The sequence below is a fragment of the Cupressus sempervirens genome, chromosome 9 (assembly GCF_028749045.1).
Source record: "Cupressus sempervirens isolate cs-2001-9-10 chromosome 9, ASM2874904v1, whole genome shotgun sequence".
Classification (NCBI taxonomy): domain Eukaryota; kingdom Viridiplantae; phylum Streptophyta; class Pinopsida; order Cupressales; family Cupressaceae; genus Cupressus; species Cupressus sempervirens.
The window spans coordinates 258,827,672-258,852,031 of NC_143126.1; the positions used below are offsets into that span (position 1 = coordinate 258,827,672).

Here is a 24,360-nt window from a genome sequence, read left to right on the forward strand (position 1 = left end):
TCTCATTTCAATAGTCTAATGCTCATGCCTCCAATGGAAGTAGATGTTACCGATAATCATTCTCCATAAGCACTGAGTCTTCAAACAAGTCAACAAGAAACTTAACGAGGATCCTAATTTATTGCAGTTGTTATAGACTTGGCAGATTAGTAGAGAATTCTATTCCCATCAAAAGTTCGTTTAGTGAACCTAGGTCATTGCACATGCATTCGTGGAATACTAACGAATGTCCCTATTTTCAAAAATTATTTCCCAAAATATTTTTTTTGTCAACCCCCTCCAATACCCACCGAATACACCCCACACTCCTTTTGCTCTTATAGGAAAATTTATTACCCTATTTTTTGCCCATTTAAACCCCCCAATATGAACATGCGTAGAATTGTATTGCCCATCAGTGAAGATCCCATGGCTATTCCTTATAATCACACTTGGAGAATCCCTCATCATTAGCCTTCTTAAATCTAGAAAGGGTTCACCAACCAATTGGACATTGACTAATATTAGTACCAATAAAAAAGGTTGGTGACAATAACTTTTGTGTGTTGGAGATATAGCTAAAACGTTACTTTCCTCAAACAAACTTAACATTATGAATGAGGAATCCTTTGTTGAAATTCATCCTTTTAGATTGAATAAAGAATTTTTAGCAATGGCATTGTTAGGGCTTGACATATCATTCCAAACATGTTTCAATGTTTCCTTGATTGAGGATGTGCCAAGATTCCAAAATGTGTTTTCATCTTTTCCTTTGTGTGATCTCAAAATAGCCTCTTCATTCAATTAAAATATGGGTTGTCATAAGCTTTGTCTCCTTCAACTTCAAACAAAGTGCTATGAATAAGTTGAGGATTAGCTTTGCTTCTAAAATCAATCTTATCCATGTCTAAGTTTTCGTCATTTGTATCCTCATCTAGTTCCTTAAATACATTAATTCTTTATCTACCTTCAAATTCCTTGACATGATCATTTGTAAACTCTTCCTTGTATTAATTTTAGATTTCATTATATCTACCTACTTTCCTACCCTTGTACACTAACTTTTGTACATCATCTCCCCATACTTTTGAAGTTATGATTCCTTGTTTGTCCTTCTTATGATAATTAGATTCAATATGAGAAGTGATTTTTGGTTTACTTGTACTAGAAGCATTACTTATCTCATTCACAACCATCGATGAAAGAGAATCATAGTTAAAAACCACCTTGTGATCCCTTCTTTGTCCTTGTTAAGATAATTCAAATCAATATGAGAAGTGATTTTTGGTTTACATGTACTAGAAAGCATTACTTATCTCATTCAACAACCATGGATGAAAGTGAATCATAGTTAACAACCGTGTTATGGTCCCTTCTTTCATCCTTTATTATGTCATCCCTTACGCACTATCCTTGTGATGAGGTGAGGTCAACCTCATCATACTCGTGGATCCATGTACTTAAATTTGTGACATATGAGGTGTCAATAGCCTATTTTTCCTTTTATATTGTGGTCACTTGAAATATTTAAAGACTACAATATGAGATCCTTGTGACGCTTGATGGTCAACTCTTACTTTGTTCTTTCCTAAGGTTTCATGTCTTGCAATTACATTTTCTTCTCTTGGTGTAATCATGTCCAAAGCCTTTGATAACCTTTGTTGTGAGCAGTGGTTGGGTGAGAGTTTTGATACAACTTTTGAATTGCAATCATTCACCTTTTGTTCTTTAAGCGTTTCTTCTCTCTCCTTCCCCTTTTCAAGCCCAAGTGATAATTTCTTCTTTCATTTCATTTTTTGTTGCCCCATATACTATGAGATCATAGAGAGGTTCTTTTGTTTGTTCGGAGAGACTCAGTCTCTTCCCTCCTCCTTTGGGTACACAAATTAGAGCTGCCTTGCTCTTTATCTGCAGGAGGCTCTGAATGCTATCAATGATGCTATATCTGACCTTGGATAGCTATGTCTGACATGTAATGATTAAATATGCTATGCATGCTATGAATGATGATATGTCTTATCTTCAATATGCTTATGCAATCAATATGTATTGCTTTTAGCAATATGAATTTGCTACGCCTGAGGATAGATTTCCGTTTCTGATTTATATTTGTAATCTTTCAACTTCAATGATGGATGCTATTTCTGATTTGCACCTATAAGCCTGCAATGTATCAAATAATCACTTATAGTGATGATATTGAAGTGTCAGATCTGAACTTATAAAATGCAACAATCAGGCTGTGTCTTATTGCAACCTTTAGATTATATGTACCACTTATGTCCAGAGGCAATTCCCTCAAATAGAACAGGTCCAATACAGGAATAAGTAAAATAAGTAACATTTGATGATGATTCAAATGAATATTTATATCTTATGATTGGACGGATAAGTTGTGTTAAAAGGTTATGACTCGTGCCTACTTACAGTCACCCCCCTCCATAACAGTCACTAACCACATCTCTTTATAATCTTGATGCTTATTGATTAGTCTTGCATGCTAATCACTGATATTCAGATTCTTTCCTATCTTCATTATGAATATCAATTATAGTCCGATACCCAATTGCTGCTATTAAAAGGCAAATGCAATCTTTTCCACATTATTCTTCAAGGATTTATTCCTCCCTTCAACGTTATTTTCATCAATAACTTAACATCCATTAATTATTGAACTTGTACCAGTCTTAGATAACAGATGAAGCTTGATCTTCTATTTGATAAATTGCAGCTCTAAACCATGACCTTCCGCAATTCAGTCACTTTGCATGACTTGATCACTGATTGTTATTGACCACTGACTTCTCTACGATCGATAAATATTACTTTAACTCCTCGGATAGGATTGTGACACCTCTGCACTTCGTATTTCTTGAATTACGGATAATAACATCTATCATATCATTGTCGTGGTTGCTTCAAACACTTCCTGTTACAAAAGACTCTATTCACATGAGAATACACCCATCAGATCATTGTATACAATCTGATTGATACCAACTACAACTGTGTTATAACATTAAACTCCCCATATCACAGTGCTGTGGGCTTCCTCCAATAACTACTACAAAGACATGATCATGCGAAGTGATTATACTTCCTTCAACTTCCATTTTCCTCCAGTAATTATCTCTCGGTGCAGATAACGTTGTATATTATGTTCCCTTCTATTATCCATATATTGTTAACAGAACAGAAGTGATGACTAATCACTTAATAAATTCCTTCCTTGTATCAATAAGATTTTCCTATTTTGTCGTCTCCTTGTTAGAGGAAACTTTTTCCCAACACTCGGAAGATTTCCTTATAGTAAATTACTTAATAATTTTTGGCTCCATTTCTATTAAGTATATCGTAACTTCTGATAAAGTAGATAAGCCTACATGTAGGATCAATATGGTATCCATGCAATCAACTGCTTCCATGTTTTCTTTATGGGATATATCACTTAACATCTTCCTTGTCTTTTCTCTGTATAACAGATATTACAGATCGTTGCATAGGAGATCCTCATCTAGAACTTCAGTAAGATCTTAAAGCCTTCATTCCTTGATTAGAATATATTAAACTACTCTATCCTATTCTATGTTTTTCTTGATAGGAAAATTGTGAAGTTTTATGCATAAAACAATTTTTTAATAAACTCTTCATGCAACAAGCTTTGTCCACCACCTACTGGATGTCCTTAATTGCTGTGTAAAAAAAAATTATTGTAATTTTAAGGCAAGGATGGGGCCATCAAAATCAAGGAATCAAAAACACAAATATTTGTATTACATTACTAATAAGCAATCACATGTATGAGTGAATGCTGGAGAAAATGTTACACCATTCCATATAAAAATTAAACGTTTAAAATCACTGCTAAGCCAACTTCTCTTTAACAACTAGTTTCTCAATCATTTACAAGAATCTAATCAGGGGTCCCATAACCATGTCACATTCTAATGTCTCTATAACAAATAGTTTCTCATTTGTCATGAGAAAGTAAACAAAAAGCTCATATGCTCACGTCAAATTCCAACAAACACATAGAATAACTGATACATGAGAAAATCACCTGTTCGCTATGTCCTTGAGAAAAATAAACAACACGTGTCCCAGGAGGAGGTAAAGATACAAGCAGCCCCGCACAAGCATGCCAAAGCTCTGTATTGAGGCACCTCCGTTCACCTATTTCTCATTCCAAAATAAGATGCAATCATGATAGGTTCAAAAGGATCATCAGCTATGCATTATAGAAAATAACTGTATAAGAAATTTTAATATACCAAAATGAACTTGGTACCATCAGGGACTGCTTGAATATGCTACATGATAATGTGGCATAATGATGAAAAAATCACTAATTTAGCTGCATTAAAGTTGTGTAATTTAATGATATCAATGTTCCCAAAAGGCATAGTTTAAATACACTACATAACAAAGTAAGACAATGTTGGAAAAATCACTAATCAAACAATATTAAAGTTGTGGTATTTAATGATATCATATTTGCCAAAAATAAATATCTCCTTAGTTCAGGATTTTGTTGGTGTTTTGTTTGGAGAAAGTCACCCACAATTGTAAGAAGAATGCACTATTGAGTGCTTTAAAATACCAACATATCTAAACAGGAAATTGATTGCATTTTAGTATTATGTTCAAATGAATGGTTACTAGTACTACCCACAAAATTGTAATGTCCACAAATTGGGACCCTGCTAAATACACAAATATTTATAACATTTTTTAAAATATGCAATTGAAAGTAAAATACAGAAATTCTTAACATCTATGTCAAATTCCAGAATGCATATTTGTAAATGCTGAAAATGAATCCTATACTATGCTAGAATTTATGATAATTTTCAGAACTTATTTTAAATTCTAAGAAGAATGCAAACTTTAAATCTGAACCTTATGCTAACCATCATGCTCAAATCTGATATATATATAGCACTTAGCTAATGTAATGTCCCTCTATTTAAAGAGAATTAATCAATGTGTTGGGTGCCATCCTATAAAGTTATGGACCCATTTGTATTATGGTGCCATCTTTGGGGCCATTCATTTTAATTGTAATTGTGCTAACTTGCCTCAAAAAGGTGAGAACAATCTCATATAGAATTTGGCCTAGTGGGAGAACTTTACTATAGTAGATTTTGATCTTATTTTGGTATCCAAAGGATCCGATTTATGTTTTGGAGTGTACAATACCTGGTGTTTAACTTGCGGAATTGAAAATTAACAGTCTGAAAATAGTTATTACAAAAATAAAACTAAAATCTATCAAAAATGCCAAAATACTATTAGACAATTTTAGTACAAATTTGAAAAGTCATAACTTTTCATTCGGGACTCAAAACTGTGACCTGTTTTCATTATTGAAAAGACTTCCAAGAGGTCTAATTTTAGTCCCTTATGAGTCTACCTACAGTAACACTCACAAGGAATCCTCCAAAGTTTCAAAGGCTGAAAATGCTCTTAAGACCTCTGAAAATGCCATTTACAAAAACCTAGAAAACCCTAAAAATTTAGATTTTCGATATTTTTCATTATTTTTTACACCTATACCATCTGGACATTCCTGGATTGCTTTCTGATCGTTCATCTCCCCTTGAGAGACAATGGGCACTGATGCAAACACACTCTGTAATAAGTGAGTAAAACAAACCTAAATCTGCTCTCGAGTAAGCCACTTACCCTAATTAGTAAACTAACCAACTTGAACTACTCGGTATGTTTTGCTTCGTCAAGATTTTCACAGCATCCTTCATAACTTGGTCACTTTGTAGGGGAACAACAGCTTCGAGATTTGATTATCTATTACTATTTCCTCAACAACATCTACAATGGAGGAAAATAAGGCTTCAAAAGTTCTTAATTGACAACTGAATAATTACCCAAAAATAGGGGCAAGTTGAGCTCAAACACATTTTCACCAACTTGCTTGATGATCTTATATGAACCATAACAAAAAGGGTGTAGCTTTCTGTAGAGACCTTGCAATCTCTCCCAAATGTGTGACCACACCTTAGCCCCAAATTAGAAATCAAGAGGGGTTTGATGCTCATCATGCCTCTCCTTATATCTCATATCATTATGTTCCATGATTTCATGAACCTATTGCTACAAGTGATGAATCATGTCAATAAACCTTGTGCCTTGTCTTCCTCCTTATCCATACATGGTACCAAACCAAGTTGAATGATTGGTATGGAAACATTCATGGGTGCTAATGGCTAATAACTAAGACAAACTTCAAATGGGCTGTGGCCTATTGAATAGTGAATTGTCATGCTGTATCTATGTTGAACATATGCAAGACTTTCATCCCCCTTGCAAGGGTGTTTTGAATGATACATTTGTAGAACTTGGATGTTCATTCTATTTACTACCTCTGTTTAGCCATTTGTTTGAGAGTGGAATACGGTAGACTTTGTTAGTTTTGTGTCCATCTTTTACCGTAGTGAAGACTAGAACTTGCTGAGAAGTCTCCGACCCCTATCTGAAATATTATTGTTTGGAAGACCAAAATGAACCCAAACATGCTCAAAGAAGACTTTGCCATTGTCCTCTATAAAAATTGCTTCTTTACAAAGCCACCATAATGGCCATTTTTGAGAATTTATCTTCCACAACTGTAATGTCCCCTTTTCCGGGACAATAGAGAATTAAATAGGCCAACCCAAATATATAAATATTGACTTATGGAGGACTTAAATGTACAACTATTAAAGTCAATTTAATAATGTAAAGGAAGTAATAAGAGACAAATTGGCAAGAAAACAAGGACAGGAATGGGGAAGTTGAACAGTCATAGGTTGTGTCCTTAAAAGAAGAATGAGGAGTTCATTTTGGGAATGCTTGGTTTTTATTTTGGATTGGGATTGTTTTTCAAATTTCTCTTTGAGAAGGTCGAAACTTGCTTTCAGTTTTCAGAACCTAAGGACACGTTCCCTTCCGGCTTCTTGTGGTGAATCAAACACAAACCTGGTTCAACATCAGTTGTGGTGAAATCACATCAAAGTTCACATCTGGAGTTCTAACTCATTTCTATGTTGTAATATTGCTATCAGGATTTAACTGTGTGATTTTGAGTCAAACTCATTGACCCATGTTTCATGAGTTGTGATTCAACATGAATCCATCTCTCATGAGAATAAATGGAACACTTAGCACTCATTGGATATGGGTGATGCTCACAGAGGTGAAGCACCAGAACTTCCCGGGAGGTCACCCATCCTAGTACCACTCCAGCCTGAGCGTGCTTAACTACAGAGTTTCCTCCATGGTTAAACCCAAAGCTTGCAACCCCATTTGCAAAACCTTCACCAAGTGTTGTACCTTATGAGCCATTCATTAGAAAGCCCCTTAAGCTCATCAATTGACAAGTAGGAGATAATTTCCACAGCAAGTCAAATTGTAATATTGCTATCAAGATTTGAGTCAAACTCATTGACCCATGTTTCATGAGTAGTGATTCAATATGAATCCATATCTCATGAGAATAAATGGAACACTTAGCACTCATTGGATCTAGGTGATGCTCACAGGGGTGAAGCACTGGGACTTCCCAGGAAGTCACCCATCCCAGTACTACTCCAACCTGAGCGCACTTAACTACAGAGTTTCCTCCATGGTTAAACCCAAAGCTTGCAACCCCATTTGCAAAACCTTCACCAAGTGTTGTGCCTGATGAACCATTCATTAGAAAGCCCCTTAAGCTCATCAATTGATAAGTAGGAGATAATTTCCACAGCAAGTTAAATCCTGATAGCAATATTACAATTTGACTTGCTGTGGAAATTATCTCCTACTTATGGGTCAATGAGTTTGACTCAAAATCACACAGTTAAATCCTGATAGCAATATTACAATTTGACTTGCTGTGGAAATTATCTCCTACTTTCATTTCTATGTGTTTATAATCTAACTATTCTTGCTCTTGTTAAGATTGGATTTCTATGTATGTCATTAAATTGCTGGTTTATGATGCAAAATAACGAATTTTGAGGTATTTTATATGAGTATTTTACTGCTCATATTGCTGGTTTTAAAATTGCATAATTTATCTATTGTATTCTTAAATTGTTTGGAAGAAAATTTGCAGAACTGAGGTATTTAAAAATTATATTTGGAAAATAAGCATAAAGTTTTGATATTATAAGTTTGGCAGAGCACTTTTGGCCTAAGATTATTTTTAAAATGGTCCTGAGTATCACATAACACAAGGATTAAACAAAATATTCTTTTAACTGTCGTGGCTGTCTAAAAATTCGCTCAAATATTCTTGGGACCCGAAGAAGTCATTGTTTACATTGCCAAGTTTATATGCCATTTCAAACATTCGACATATTTACTGGTAATGCCAAGGCTCTGGGTGAATATGGAAGTGGTTGTCAAATGATTATATTTTAAAGCATAGAGGAGCAGATATAATATTCGCCTATTTATGATCTCATTTATAGTTGAATGAAATAATATTCATGCAGACAAAGACATTGGTAATACTAAAGTTTGGAGTAAATATTTGTGTTACTCAAAACTGGCACGCAACTCTCATTATTTTTTACAGAGGCTTAGGAATACAAGCCTGTAATGGGTGGCAAGTACTAATTGAAGAGATTTTTTTCAGGTGTTTAATCCCTAGGTTTAGTTTTGGCAGCAGAAGATTTCTGAGTTTTTGTGACTGAAATTATTGTAAGCATTGCTACCTTGGTTCAAGATTCACGTTAGCCTTGATATTAGTTTATGATGCGATGGAATAAGAATACATCCAAGCGATCATGACCTATGTTTATGAGATGGAGGCAATCCAAATATCTGAGCAGTAGGATTTGCAGAGACATGACGGTGGGTATTAGCATTCTCGGAAGGCATAGCAAAAATATTCACAGCAATTCAGAATCCAAAAGGGAGTTGTTGAAAGCCGAATTAGAGAGTTTGAAAGAGTTGTTTAATGCAAACAACAATAATCAAAGTGGGAATAGGGAAAATTATCAACAGTTGAAGAGGACATTAGTTGAACCCACCAAGCATGGCAGAGCCGACACATATTAAGACTTTCAAAATTTAAAGCTTTGAATATGTCATAATATCAATAATAATCATGCATTCTCAGATGTAATGCTCCTGGCAGAAAGTTAAGTATGAGTGGAAGATTATTCTCATTCTGAATATTATAAGACTTCAGAATAACTGTCATTAAAATATAAGGTGCAGGAATAGTATTTATGCCATTCCTTGCTGACAATAGATAATCTAGAGCAATGTGACCAGCACAGTACATGCATGAGGGAGGCGTACAGGAGACAGAGTTAATATCTGGCATTTAATATTTTGTATGTATTTATTGGTTTTGTCATGAATGAAGTTGTTAAAATTATTCACCTATTATATCGGGAGATATAGACAGAGTTTATTTTATTAAATCGTGACTACCCTTGCTGTGTGTCAAGTCCATGGTTAGGAGGACATCAAATTATAAATTTGTGATAAAACTGACTCCTTGAAAGGATAAACAACATAAAGCAGCATTCCTTGTTCTGATGTGTTGTAGAATCGAGAGAAGCAAGCGGAATTTGAAACAAGGGATGACGGATAATCATTCCATCCATCATCAGTTATGAGTAATTTGGTAACCATTAACTTGTTTTGAATCAAACAACGAGTATTTTGTCTCATTAGCTTGGGCAATTGAAATATTCCCTATCTACATCTTGACATAGAATGACAGGTAATGTTCACCACTCTATCTTGTATGCATATTCTGTGATTTGCATAATAAGCAGAGTCGCATGACGGGAATCAAGGAGTGGAAGTCTTTTCCTAGAGACACGGAAGGCACATAGATTTATGGTCAATGTCTTCAAAGAAGTTGTACTCTATACACAATGACAGTACTATCTAGAGATAATGTGTGAGAAAGGCAAAGATCGTGGAGGTTGCAAAACAGACACTGTTGTAATCAAAAACTGCTGGTGAAGACTTTGACTCAACCCAACTAGGACCACTCAATGCCATACAAAATAAACAAAGAACAAATTCAAGAGGTTCTGTACAAACATCAAGGGGACAAGTGGTTGTCTACAATGTGGCTCTTAAAAGAAAACTTGCAACTCTATTGAGTCTTTGAGAGTGAGGTTTGGATGACATCCTTTGGAGATATCAAGAAACTAGTCATCCATGGAACTATAAATTTGCAATAGAAGTGAATCGTGCAGGTTGCTTGAGTTGATTGCCAATCATATTAGGAGTATTTCTTGTTGTTGTTCACATTTGAGGGGCTTTCAATTTAGCGGCATCATGGAACAATTTTTCACTTGCCATGAAACTTTCCTTAGTGCTCATTGGTAATTGTCCTAAAACTGCTTTCCTGTCCAACTTGTGATCAGTTTTTTAATTAGTGATTACATCTACCATTGGTATTTTAAACTACAATAAATTGAATCAATTACAGGAAAAGCAAGAAAATGGACAATTTGGAAAATGGTATTTTCTCTAAGGAATTCAATGGCACTTTTAGTCATGAGCAGCTAAGGGATTTGCAAAAAGAAGAGGAATTGGGGAGGTGGTTATATCTGTTTGGATTACAGTTAGACTCCTTGAAATTCCTAGATGACATTCTCTAAGTTGGAGGAATTAGAGACGTATTTGAGCAAAGTAGAGCAGGCAGATTGTAGGCTTTTAGATTGGACTTTACAGCCTTCAATGGTAGCCTTGGGTCCTACACAAGTTTATGGAACATCCACATAAAGATGTTAGGCTTGCAATTGCATCATGTCTCAGTGAGATTACATGGATAACAGCTCCCACAGAAGCCTATTATAATGATAATATGTTGAGGAAAGTTTTGCAGTCGATTGTGAGAAAATTTCAGGAGTTACAAAATGACAAAGACCCTGCCTTTGCCAAAAAGGTTAAGATCTTAGATACTATGACAAAGGTCAGATCATTTCTCATTATGATTGACCTTGAATGTGTAATGTCCCCGTTTTAGCAGGTTCCTGCAATTGGCTAGTTCAGCTCACCATATTGACCCTTGTGAGCTGATAGGAGGATTTGAGGGTCTTAGTTGTGTGGTTATAGGCTCTCCAGCAGCCTAGGGTGTGTTTTGGCTCCATTTGAGGGACTTACTATTCATAGTAAGTCAATCTGTTGGTTCCAATGAGTTGAGTTGAGTCGGAGGAGTTAGAGGATGCTCTCAGTTTTTATTTTGGGCTTTCGGTTTGGGCTCCAATAATCTTGGAGGGAGCATCTATTTATAGTAAGTCGCCCCGTTAGGTTCATTCATCACCTTTCATCATCAGGATCACTTTGGTGTTGTTATATTTCGATTCTAATGCTTCTTTAGTTGTTTCTGCAAGACAGGTGAATTATTATTATTATTCATCTATATATGCTGAGGTTGTTATTTTTTATAGTGTTATTAGTTGGTCACCTCAGTATCATAGCTCGTTGGAACCAAGATGAAAAGTTTTAAATCATGGGAACAAAAAACAATGGCCTTACATATCAAAAATTGAAGTTATGGTGGAAAAGGTCATTTTCGGAGCCAAAAGCAATTAATTAATTAGTTTATAATGGCACTTTATTATGTTTTAATGTTGTGTGTGGGAAGCTTCTTAAGCGAAGTTCCTTTGAGAAACTTTGTGCCATTTGGAGATTATAAATATAAGCCCATTTGATGAGTAAAGCATTTGATTGATTATTTTCTTTTATTGCTTGCGAAGAATTTCTGAGTTTGTCAATTTCTTTGCCATTGCTGAAGTATAAGGGTTTGGAATTAAGAAGTGTCTAGTAATTCACAGCTGAGGTATTGTAAATTAATTATGAGAATTGTCTTAATTAAATTATAGTATTTCCCAACTATTATGTACTATACCTAAGAATTTCATTGTGGCTCGAGAATTTGTAATTTGGAACGCCATTATTGTCTACTGTTTGGTGTGGTTAAAGAGGAATGTACTATGGTTGTTGTCCCTGTATTTGGCAGTGATTTCAGACTTTGTGGAAGACTGCAATCAATTATTGGAGGGCAGCAATCAAGTTTTAGAGCAGCTGCAATTATAAGCAAAGAGCATGTATTTCTAAACCTGCGAGTAAATTGGATTATTTCTTGAAAGCTGCAATCCATATTTCATCTATTGGAAGTCAATTTCCAGGCTCGTTATTGCACTCTTGTAAATTTCCAGAAGTTAATTTTTAAATTGGATATTAGTAGCATTTCCATCAATTATAGAATTACTTCTAAATTGTTTAGTGGTGTTCATTTGTCCAAATTGATAAAGACTTAATCAATTAAAATTGTGAGCAGTTGGCTGTGAATTTAAAGCATTATTTATTGAGTGATAATAATTTGCTTACCAAATGTTTGACAAAATATCAAACTATTGATTAGCAAAAGCAAATTAATGTTTGTTAAGGATATAGCCTATTGAGGGTTTTTATAGTGGTATCAGAGCGGTTTCCTACCAGCTTGCAGGAATTGGGCTCAATTTTTATTTTGTCCAGTGCTAGCTTTGAAGATTTTCAGATCTGATTTTTAGAGTGACCAACACTTTATTTTCTCCAGCTATGGACAAACATAGGACTGGTAGTTCTAGAAGTCAATGGAGAAGTGAGGAAGTTAGCGTAAAAATGAATGCCTTGCAGGAGAGTTTGGAGAAACTGAAGCTTCATCAACAGAGATTGGCGGAGAGCTTGTCAGAGCCCACGACAATTGAGAGGGCAGCAAGGTATATAGTTTCCGCCTTTAGAAGGCCAACATCGAGGTTGCAAGGAAGGAAGCTTGAGTTTTCCCTGATAGGTGTCCACGATGCTGATGTACCTATATTTAGTACGGCACCTGCTAGCTCCATTCGCAGTGTTGATGATGGACTTATTTCACAGAGATTAGTAGATGTGTCAGTACCCTTGGTGGATAGGGGCATTGAGCTTTAGCAGGTTGAGGCTCCCAGAGTTATTACAGCTAGTGTAGAGACAGTTGATGTAGTTGTTACTACTAACACTTTTAGCTCTCTCGAGGAGGGGATTAATATTGAAGATTTGTATGTGAGTTATCATATTGTTGCTCCAATACAAGAGGCAGCTGCTTCCTTGGGTGGGACCAATGCATGTGTGGAGTCACCCAACTGTGATGTTGGTGATTTGTATGTTATAGCAGAGTCAATAGATGTGGATGCAATAGTATGGACACCTCTGATGATACATTTGATGATGCTATGAGTTGCACCGGGTACGATATCCCTTGCCAGGTATCAGCTGATGACTCCGAGGAGGTTTTGGATGGGTCCCAAGATCAGTGTTTACAGGATCCATCCTTTGAGGTGGAAGATGAGACATGTGGGGATATTGATATTGTGAGGGCTTCCATTTCTTCAAATGAGGAGTTGATTGAGGTGCATAGTAGTTGTATCTCGGATGCAAGGTGTGCAAGGTCGATAGCACACATGCAATAAGTAATCTTGTGGTGGGCAGTTCTAATTTGGTTTCCTATCACAGTACAGTTAATGAGACAGAGAGCTTGCATAGGAGGCAGGTGTTACTGAGACATCATGTGACCAGTGAACTGAAGGTATGTGATAGTGACATTTCTTCAGCTCTTGGGCAACATGATGTTATCCGTCAAATGCTAGCTACATCTGGTTGGGGTGCTCCTATGTCTAATAAGCGCGGTGATAGTACTCTTTCTCTAGCTGTCAGGATGTTGAAGCATAATTACTCGCAACTAGTTGTTGATCGGGATTACCTTCTGGAGTGGGGTAGCACCGGTCATGAGACATTGTTAGAGAAAGAAGAGGAGGTGGTGGAGCTCACCCAAGAGATTGAGGTGACTATGGACTCCCTTCAGTGTACTCAGTGGGCTCTTCAAAAGTCACAATCACGATTGGATGAGGTGACTGTGGAGTTGGGGCATGTTCGGACCACACCAGCCCCAAATCTAGTTCAATTGCATATTGTGATTGGTGGTGAGTTTGCTTCTACAGTTCGGGATGATGGACATGATGATGTGGCCGACACATCCGTCCAAGATATGGGTGCAGTAGATATGGATGAGATGGGAGTATCAGGGGAATTGGGTTCTCATGTTGATTTGCTTCCTTTTGCTGGAAGTGAATCTATTTCTTCATCTCATACAGCTGATAGCATTGGATAGTTGGCAGTGCCACATTTTCAGAGGGATCAACTATTGGTCGCAAGTGGATGCTTCCATATATAACTTCTACTGCACAGAGTCCTTCATGGAGTATCTTTTGGACAGTTTGAATGTGAGGGAGGATTGTTACAGAGTGTCTGAGGGTACTCTCATCCAAGGCTCTCATGTTATTCAAAGGTTGGTGGGAAAGATTGTAGAGACTTTGTCTGATATGCTTCCCCACAAGGATTTTGAGGTTGGGTTTGCTGAGAGGGTTGCCCAGGATCCTGCCCGACCAATAGTTCGAAGTCAGAGATTGGAGTCATCTTCTGATTCCCAGTTTGATGATGATGAGCCCTCGACAAAGATTGAGAATTTTTATTGGCATTACACTGTGAGGAGTGCTCATCATTTTTCTTTTGACCCACAGGTAGAGGATTTGGTTTCATGTCAATGTGGGTTGGCTCCAATTTCATGCCATCCATTATGGGATGGGTTAGCACCATCTTTTGCAAATGGGATTGATAACTGTAAATTAGACCCCTTGCAGTATCTACACACCCAGGACAGTTTGGCAAAGGTTGGAGTTGGTGGTAGTCTTTCAAGTACCTATGGTTGTTACCATCTCCACAGTGCAGTTGGGTATGAGTATCAATTTGATGGGACTAGGTGTGGATAGAGTTAGTATTTTAGTTGGGTTGAGTTTCGATGAGTTGTTGCCTTCATCAATGTCTCGGGTCAATTTTCAAATGATTTTGATGTTGTCCATTATTTGGGTGTTGGTGCTACAATTGTTTGTACACAGCAAAGATAGTACGCAGTTCTACCTTTGGGATCCAAGTGGATTGTGATGTCCATTTTGCTCCAGGATTGCTTGGGAACAAGCAATCTTAGGGAGGGAGGACTGTAATGTCCCCATTTCAGCAGGGTCCTAAAGTTGGCCAGGTCAGTTCACCATCTCGACCCTCATGAGCTAACAGTAGGATTTGAGGGTCTTAGTTGTGTAGTTATAGGCTTTCTAGCAGTCTATGTTGTGTTTTGACTCTGTTTGAGGGACTTACTATTTATAGTAATTCAATCTATTGGTTCTGATGAGCTGAGTTGAGTCAAAGGAGTTAGAGGATGCTCTTAGTTTTTATTTCGGGCTTTTGGTTTGGGCTCCAAGAATTTTGGAGGGAGCGTCTATTTATAGTAAGTCACCCTGTCAAGTTTATTCATCATCTTTCATCATCAAGATCACTTTGGTGTTATTATATTTTGATTCTGATGCTTCTTCAGTTGTTTTCGCAAGATGGGTGAATTATTATTATTATTCATCTAAATAAGCTAAGGTTGCTATTTTTGTTAGTGTTGTTGGTTGGTCACCTCATATCATAGCTCGTTGGAACCAGGACGAAAATTTTCAAATCATGGGAACAAGAAACAATGGCCTTACATGTCAGAAATTGAAGTTATGGTGGAAAAAGGTCATTTTCGGAGCCAAAAGCAATTAATAAATTAGTTTATAATGGCACTTTATTATGTTTTAATGTTGTGTGTGGGAAGCTTCTTAAGTGAAGTTCATTTGAGAAACTTTGTGCCATTTAGAGATTATAAATATGAGCCCATTTGATGAGTAAAGCATCCAATTGATTATTTTCTTTTGTTGTCTACGAAGAGTTTCTGAGTTTGTCGATTTCTTTGCCCTTGCTGAAGTATAAGGGTTTGGAATTAAGAAGTGCCTAGTAATTCACAGCTAAGGTATTGTGAATTAATTATGAGAATTGTCTTAATTAGATTTTAGTATTTTTCAACTATTATGTATTGTACTTGGGAATTTCATTGTGACTGGTGAATTTGTGATTTGGAACGCCATTATTGTCTATTGTTTGGCGTGGTTAAAGAGGAATGTACTATGGTGTTGTCCTTGTATTTGGCAGCGATTTCAAACTTTGTGGAAGGTTGCAATCAATTATTGGAGGGCAACAATCAGGTTTTAGAGCACCTGCGATTATAAGCGAGGAGCATGTATTTCTGAACCTGTGAGTAAATTTGATTGTTTTTTGAGCACTGCAATCCATATTTTATCTATTAGAAGTCAATTTCTAGGTTCATTATTGCATTCTTGTAAATTTCTAGAAGTAAATTTTTAAATTGGTTATTAGTAGCAGTGCCATCAATTATAGAATAACTTCTGAATTGTTTAGTGGTGTTCATTTGTCCAAATTGATGAAGACTTAATCAATTAAAATTGTGAGCAGCTGGCTGTGAATTTAAAGCATTATTTATTTAGTGATAATAATTTGCCTACCAAATGTTTGACAAAATATCAAACTGTTGATTAGCAAGAGCAAATTGATGTTTGTTAAGGATATAGCCTATTGAGGGTTTTTACAGAATGCAATGATTTAATTCAATGCTTTTTGACTAAAATTGGGAATCATCATTCAGAAAATGTAAAGCCTTGCATGCACACCATTGTATCCTCAATCCTTGATGTAGATGTTGATATTGGCAAGTAGTTGCAATCAGCCTTATTAGCTATTTGGAGGAACATATTGTATCACTAAATGCATATGAAGTCTCTAAAAGATTAATTGAGCATAAAAGTGTAATGTTCAAGAAGTTCATGATTTTGGATGAGCTAATATCAGCAGCCATGCAAATTGCGAGATCTACAAAAATGAGTAAAAACCAAAAGAGGAAAAGGCAGATTTATTTCACTTGCCAACATTCTTGGTCACTAGGTCACATATGTGAAAATAAAAAGGAAGAAGAATCAGCCCAAGAAGATCAGATCAACATGGAGGAGGTGAAGGATCCCCTAAACCCTAAACCGTTTAAAGGAATCTCTCGCTTCTCCGGCCTTCAAGCCTTCAACCAAACCCACGCCAACGCCCATAACAGCACCCATCAAATAAGCACACCCTGTGTAATGGGTGATGTTATCGCTGAATGATCTTCTCTTCAAGGAGGCCTCCTCCTGGAAAGAAAACTCTAGAGCTGTGGCTAGATCAACTTCAACATAACAAAATCCGAGCTTGCAAAGAAACGGAATCAGCTTGGAGAAATGGTAAGGAATGCACTAGCATCTTCTTTGGTGATCTAGAAGTGGCTTTTGACAAACCTTTTCATGGGGATGCTTATCTACAAAATGAAAAGCAATCTCACCATAAGGATGAACCTTGTGAAACTGATGGCATCATTGTACACGAGGCTATAGGAAGAAATTACTATTATGAAGCAAACAATGATGAAATTCCTACCAATTAGGGGGCTGTTCAAAATTGCAAACATGAGCTTAACCAAGAGGATACCACTATAGAGCTGATTTAAATGATCAATCAGAAAACTTATGTCTTGATGAAGAATTTGGAACATACAATTTGGATGACAAGCTGAACCTTAGTACATATTGAAAACACCCATAGGAGCACTAAAGAAACTTTGTGCGAGGTTCAAACTATTTAAAAAGAGAAGCGTATAATGAGTGGGATTAACAGTCCATATCTTCATACTTTAAAAGAGGCTTTGGAAAGAATGAAAACAGATTACATGAAGCTCTCCAAGACAAGAATATAACCATCAAACATGCAGAAGATAAAGAGGAGGTAGATGAGTTTTGTCTTCAATTGAGTATGACACACTACTCCTTATATCAAGTTGAAAATCAGAATTCTATGACAAACACTCGCATAGATGGTGGACATGATCATAGAATCAAGGAGGTCTTACACATTATTGAAGGGATCCATACACTTGGTGAGATGAACCCCACTTCAGCTTATCTGAATAAGGTTCACAATGTTAAAGAAGACCATAATGACCACCAAGAAGACAACCATGAGCATTCTGATTTTTATTACAGTGGTTGTATATCTTCACAATGTTATGTGAATAGAGATGAACCAAGCAAAAATAATTCAGAGATTTCATTTGACGGTGATCTTCTCATTTGGTTGATGGTATTCATAGTGAATCAGAAGATGAAGGTTCCTACAACTCATCTATTATTTTGCCACTGAGTTCTTATGATGTGGAAGCTGCCTACTTATTGATTGGTGATTTTATCTTTATGCATACTCTAGTTGTTTGTGGTTGCTTCATTTGGTCTACTATTATTTTTTCAGATTTGGTTAAGCCTTTAGAAGTCAGCGAATTGTAGATTGATTCATGGAGATATCTCATCCCGAGGCACATACCTTATGAGATGATTACCCTTCCAAGACAAGGACACAGTGACATAAATGTTATCATTCGTATTGCTGAGAGAACGATACATGGTGGACTTATGAGTCAAACTTCATGCATTTTGGTGGTCTTCGTAGGGTGATCTGTTTGTTCAATTGGCTGATTTAGGATGGTTATAGGTTGTCAAACCCCTAATTCTACTCTTAGGATCAAGCTAATAGGCTGATTTGAGATCCAATGTAATGTCCCCATTTTTAGTAGGGTCTTGCAATTGGCTTGGTCAATTCACCATCACGACCCTTGTGAGCTGACAGTGGGATTTGAGAGTCCCAATTGTGGAGTTATAGGCTTTTCAGCAACCTATGGTATGTTTTGGCTCCATTTGAGGGACTTACTATTTATAGTAAGTCAAAAATTTGGTTTCGATGAGCTCAAATGAGTTAGAAGAGTTGAGTGATGCTCTCAATTTCATTTTAGGCTTCTAGCTGGGGCTCCAAAAATCTTGGAGGGAGCATCTATTTATAGTAAGTCACCCACCACGTCAGGTTCATTCATCGTTTTCCACCATCGGGATCACTTGGGTGTTGTCAGATTTCAATTCTAATGCTTCTTCAGTTGTTTTCACAAGACAAGTGAATTAGTATTATCAGTCATCTAAATATGTTGAGGTTACTATTTTGTTGGTGTTGTTTGTTGGTCACCTCAATATCATAGCTCGTTGGAACTGAGACGAAAAGTTTTTAAATCGTGGGAACAATAAACAGTGGTCTTGTGTGTTAGAATATTATATTATGGTGGAAAACGTAATTTTTGGAGCCAAAAGCAATTAATAAATTATATTATAATGACACTTTATTATATTTTAATGTTGCATGGAGGAAGCTTCTTAAGTGAAGTTCATTTGGGAAACTTTGTGCCACTTAGAGATTATAAATATGAGCCCATTTGATGAGTAAAGCATCCAATCATTTGATTATCTTATTTTGCTTTGTCGCCTTTGTGACGTTTCTTGAAGTTCTAATTTTATGTGCCCTTGCTAAAGTATAAGGTTTTGAGACTGAGTTTGTGCATCAATCCACTACTGAGGTAAAGTGGTATTGATTTAATTGTCAATCTAAATTGAAGAGACTTCTCATACTGTGTCTACTGCGGTTAAGAAGTGACTGGCTTACTGAAGAATTTAGTTTTAATACATTTTCAATTATCTCTATTGTTGAGCAAGGGTTTAGTTTGCAAATTGGAGTTTGGTGCTAAAGAATGTGGTAATTCTAGATATTCCAGTTTGTTCGATTTGCATCAGAATTAGTGTGTTGGATTTACAGCTTGAATGCCAAGGGTTCTTGTATTTGGCGTGATTTCTATATCAGTTTTGGGCAGCATTTGTAAAGGTAGACTGTGAATGCCATATTGAAATTGGACTAGGCAGCTTTCAGTTCGACTTTGCAATTACATTCTACGGCAAAGACCGGGTTTTTAATTTGTAAAATTCAGTTTATGTTACATAGTTTGAAAGTATAACAAGCTGCCTTCAAATTCTGATCTATAGCAATTAGGAGTATTTTCCTAGTAATATTCCGAGTTTTAAAATTGCAAAAAAAATGTTGTATTCTAAAATTATTTGGGAGAAAATTTGCGTAAAAATATCCAATTGGATATTACAAAAACATACACATTGTCATGCCCTCATCTGGTGGCAAGAGGACCAAACATAAAATTCATGGAAACTAAACGTCAAGGTTTTTCTGTAATAGGAAGTGGTAATACAAACCTAACTTACGATTTACATGCTTTGCAATAGCACATGTTGTACAAGCTTGAATGTATGAAATTACAACATTCTTGATTTTTGGCCAATAAAATTATCTTTGAAGTATAGCAATACTCTTGCCTATTCCAAAATAAACTACAACATTATTATAATGAGCTTCTTATATCAACTTCTTGCATTTTACATCAGGCACAAAGATTTGGCCAAGGTGGCAAAGCATTCCATCCTGCAGATAGGAATCATTCACATGTTTACCCTCTACAAACTGATTGTAAACATCAGAAGTTTCTATTTGGTGACTACATGATTCTAACACCATACTTACAGCTGCAATTGGAGGCCTTCTCAAAAAGTCTGCTACTTTATCAATGCTGCCTTTCTTATCAAAAATATCGGTTGTTGAAGATAGGCTGACCATCTTTGGTGTCTATTATTCTACAACTTCCCTTGTGAGAGTAAGTAGATTTCCACAATCAATAAGATCAATTGTAAATTGTTTCTAAATTTGATTGTGTTATACTTTTTAGCATAACATTTCAGATCACACTCTGTGATCCATCATCAGGATGAAAGAAAGAGAACATCAAGAGAAAAGGATGAATCATAGAGTGTAATAAAATGTTATGCAAAAAAAGTAACAAAGTCAAATCTAGAAATAATTTACAATTGAACATTCCTTGTGTTTGCAAAAGAATTATTCTTTTGATGTTGTCTTTCTTTCATCTTGATGATGGTTCACAAAGTCTGATATGAAACGTTATGCAAACAAATACTAACACAATAAAATCTAGAAAAGAAACAATTTACAATTGAATTTCCCTTGTGTTTGCATAAATTGAAGAAGCTTGTGATCAATGTGTATGATGGTCCTTGTCCAAGATATAATGCTTCCATTGCTTACAAGCTTGAACAATGGCATATAGCTCCTTCTCATAGGTGGGATATATATGTATCGTATCAAAAAAATGCTCACTATGGTGTGCAACCAAATGGCCATGTTGCATAAAGACTACTCATAGAGCATATTCTGATGCATCAATTTGGATTTCAAATGATTGTTGTAAATCGAGAAGAGATAAAACTGGTGCAAAACATAACTTTTGTTTCAACTCCTTGAATCCTTGTTGTTGGGCACTTATCCACTTGAATTATTCTTGCACTCCTTGCACTAACTTATAGGCCAAGACAAATGTGAAAATCCAACACAAATTTGTAATAAAAATGTCAACCCTACAAAATTGTGTACTCTGAGATATCTAGGACACAGCCAATCTTTAATCACATGTATTTTTTTAGGATCAAAATGAACAGCCTCACTATCAACAGAATATCCCAAATATTTAAGACTCTTCATACCAAATAAACACTTTTCTTTATGTGCACAGAGACTATGGTCTTGCAAGGTTAAAAGTATGTGTTCTACATGATATAGATGCTCCTCCCAAGTTCTATTGAAGATGAGATTTTCATCTAGATATGCGTCATTTATCGACCTCATGAATGTGGGCGGGGCATTCGTTAGGCCAAAAGACATCATCGACCATTCAAACAATCCCTCCTTAGATTTAAAAGTAGTCTTCCACACATCTACTAGATCAATTGGTACTTGATGGTACCTAGATTTCAATTCAACTTTTGTGAAGAATTTAGCCCCTCTGAGATGGTCCAAAAGGCCATGTATTCGAGGAGCATGATATATGTTTTCCACAGTGATCTTATCAATGCCCGATAGTCAATACAAAGTCTCTACATTTCATCCTTTTTTGATTGGTAGCATTTGTCTTTTTTGAGAAGGCATTGAGAATTCAAACAGCTGCGTTTTGTATACTACTGCATCTAGGTGTGAGAAAGGGCAAAGGTATTTGTCTGAGTTGGCAGCTTCATAATTCTTCTCCAACATCCATGCCAACTTTGGGACGAGAACTAGTTGTAGCAAGGAGCTAAGGTCAACATTTTACCACTGTCCGGTTGTTTGAAAATTATGAAAATTTAAAGTCTACATCATTTGTTTCTTTGGCATTGTAAATATTTGCAAAATCTCATACATACAATGTTTGCAAAATCCCATACATTGAATAAAGTTGGTGAGCTAGTTGTGATAGCATTTATTTCATGCATTGCTATCTTTCAAAAATTCTAGGAAAAAACCAAAAGAAACATACATATTAAAAAACACAAAAAAAAAAATTGCACACTTTTCAAAAGCAAAATGCAATCTACCAGAAAAGAGCCGGCAGGGCTCTTTACATACAATACCGTTTGTGACATCTTGTAATGTATTTGCTTGTATATGGAGATTGTGGAATGGTCGTTTATTATGTTGAGCTTTTAGGTACTTGCTGTCAATTTTTCTTGTATGTTGGTGAATACTCTTGTGAAGACTTATTGTGCAAGTATATATTTTAACTGTTAAAAGTTTTATAGATTAATTTATATTGAGCTACTTTGAAGTCGGGTTTCCTCTGTTGTGGCATGTTACCTATTTCAATTTTATATTTTTCTACAATATTCTACTATAACAAGTTAAAATCAGCTTTAAAAAGAATTGCATTTTCTGTTCTCAAAATCCAGAGTCCGAAGTCGTCTTCCAACCTTATAGCTTCCTTACATCTATTAGTCATGAACAACTCTTATTTCACTTGACATAATGCAACCTCAAATTATCTGTAAAAGTTCGTTAACTACCAACAGGACTAGAGGCAAAGTTTCGTAGAGATGTATTGCTCCACATTGCGAGTTCAAAATACGTTTCAAAACTTGTTTTCAATAAATAAATAAACTAAAATCTGACACAAATAACGACGCAAAATTCAATAATTTAGTTTAAAACAGGAACGAGGTCCACATGCGGTGCGAGTAGAAGGCATCATCGCTGGAAGCAGATCACGAATTGGACAAAAGAGGATTACGAAAAATAAGCAATATACGACTAGCCTGATAGACATAAACAGTAAAAACTAAAACATTTCCTCTAAATAGTGGTCACTATGTCTATACGCGGCGCAAGCATAGAAAGCAATTGGCGGCCGCCATCTTTAAATCCTTCTTCACACAATAAACAAACCGAACTTGCAACACCGCTTTTCTACCTAGAAGCAGATCACGAGTTCCATACACGGGCCTTGAAATCAAAGGAAAAGAAAAATAGCATACAACTCTGCAAATTTAGCTAGACAAGCGTCGTTACTTCACTATTTCAGCTAAATGCAGGTCACGAGGTTGGTAGGCGGCGCGAGCACAGAAAGCACAATTCACGGCTGGCATCTGTGAATACTACTTTACACAATAAATAAACTGAAGTTGCAACACCGAATCTAGCTAGTCGCGGGTCACAAGTTCGACACACATGCCTCGAAGTCCAAAGGAAAAGGAAAATAAAACACAAACTCTGCAAATTTAGCTAGACAAGTCTCGCCACTTCACTATTTCAGCTAAATGCAGGTCACGAGATCGATAGGCGGAGCAAGCACAGAAAGCACAATTGGCGGCCAGCATCTTTGAATACTCCTTTACACAACAAATAAACTGAAGTTGCAGCAGAGAATCTAGCTGGACGCAGCTCACGAGTTCGAAACACACGCATCGAAATTAAAATGAAAAGAAAAATAGCATACAACTCTGCAAATTTAGCTACATGATTCAGAACTACAATAAAATTTACAGACTTGAAACTAAAATCGAACAAGCAGGTACCTTGCTGAAGCTGTTGCAAGCCAGCGGAGGCGGAAAATCGCCTCATTGCAAAGAAAAATCCACAGGAGCGGCGCAAGCGCGTGGGAAACAACAATAATTGTGCGAAGGATTGAGAAGATCTGCTGTATAGTTGTTGTTCGCGGAGAGATGGCGTCCATAATATACAACGGAAGCGTTATTGCACGGAGGCGTTCTCCACCATTCCTGTGCGTTTGGTGCCTCCATTCCTCCTCGTCCCCACAGGCACACATTCCCACATTCCTGTTTCTCTATACGGCTGTACGTGATATACATTTGTATTTGTAGGGCCGCCTCCACTCCGCCCGCCACTTTACTGCCGTCCGATCTCAACGCTCCATCACTCTGCGCCGTCGATCGAGTCTCCCGTCTCTCACATCTCTCTGTATTACAGCTCATATACATTGATGTGATTCGTACTTGCACTAATGTTATCGTCTTAGCTTTGTCAATTTCCCCTGCATTATTTTAAAAAGTGACCAACCACTCTTCGGCCTTCTATTTATCGACGCGTACGCCTCCGGTGGATTTCCATGGTATAATTTTGTGTCTCTTTCCGTCTACTTCGCACTGTGCACAGCAATCTTTCGAATGCCTTTCGAAATAAAAT

The 24,360-nt window shown here is 36.4% G+C and overlaps 1 protein-coding gene across 2 annotated transcripts in view; it reads right to left on the reverse strand.

Annotated features, from left to right (window-relative positions):
* LOC149538429 (auxin response factor 12-like) overlaps nt 1-24,005 on the reverse strand; it is a 230,903-nt gene extending 206,898 nt beyond the window's left edge. For both annotated transcript variants that reach the window (XM_089799761.1, XM_089799760.1), the window contains exons 1-2: nt 23,733-24,005; nt 4,040-4,152 (exon numbers count right to left, since the gene is read on the reverse strand). In XM_089799761.1, coding sequence (XP_089655887.1) covers nt 4,040-4,152; nt 23,733-23,778 — 159 coding nt within the window. In that variant the 5' untranslated portion in view covers nt 23,779-24,005. The remainder of the gene's footprint in view (nt 1-4,039; nt 4,153-23,732) is intronic.
* Nucleotides 24,006-24,360: the final 355 nt, after the last annotated feature.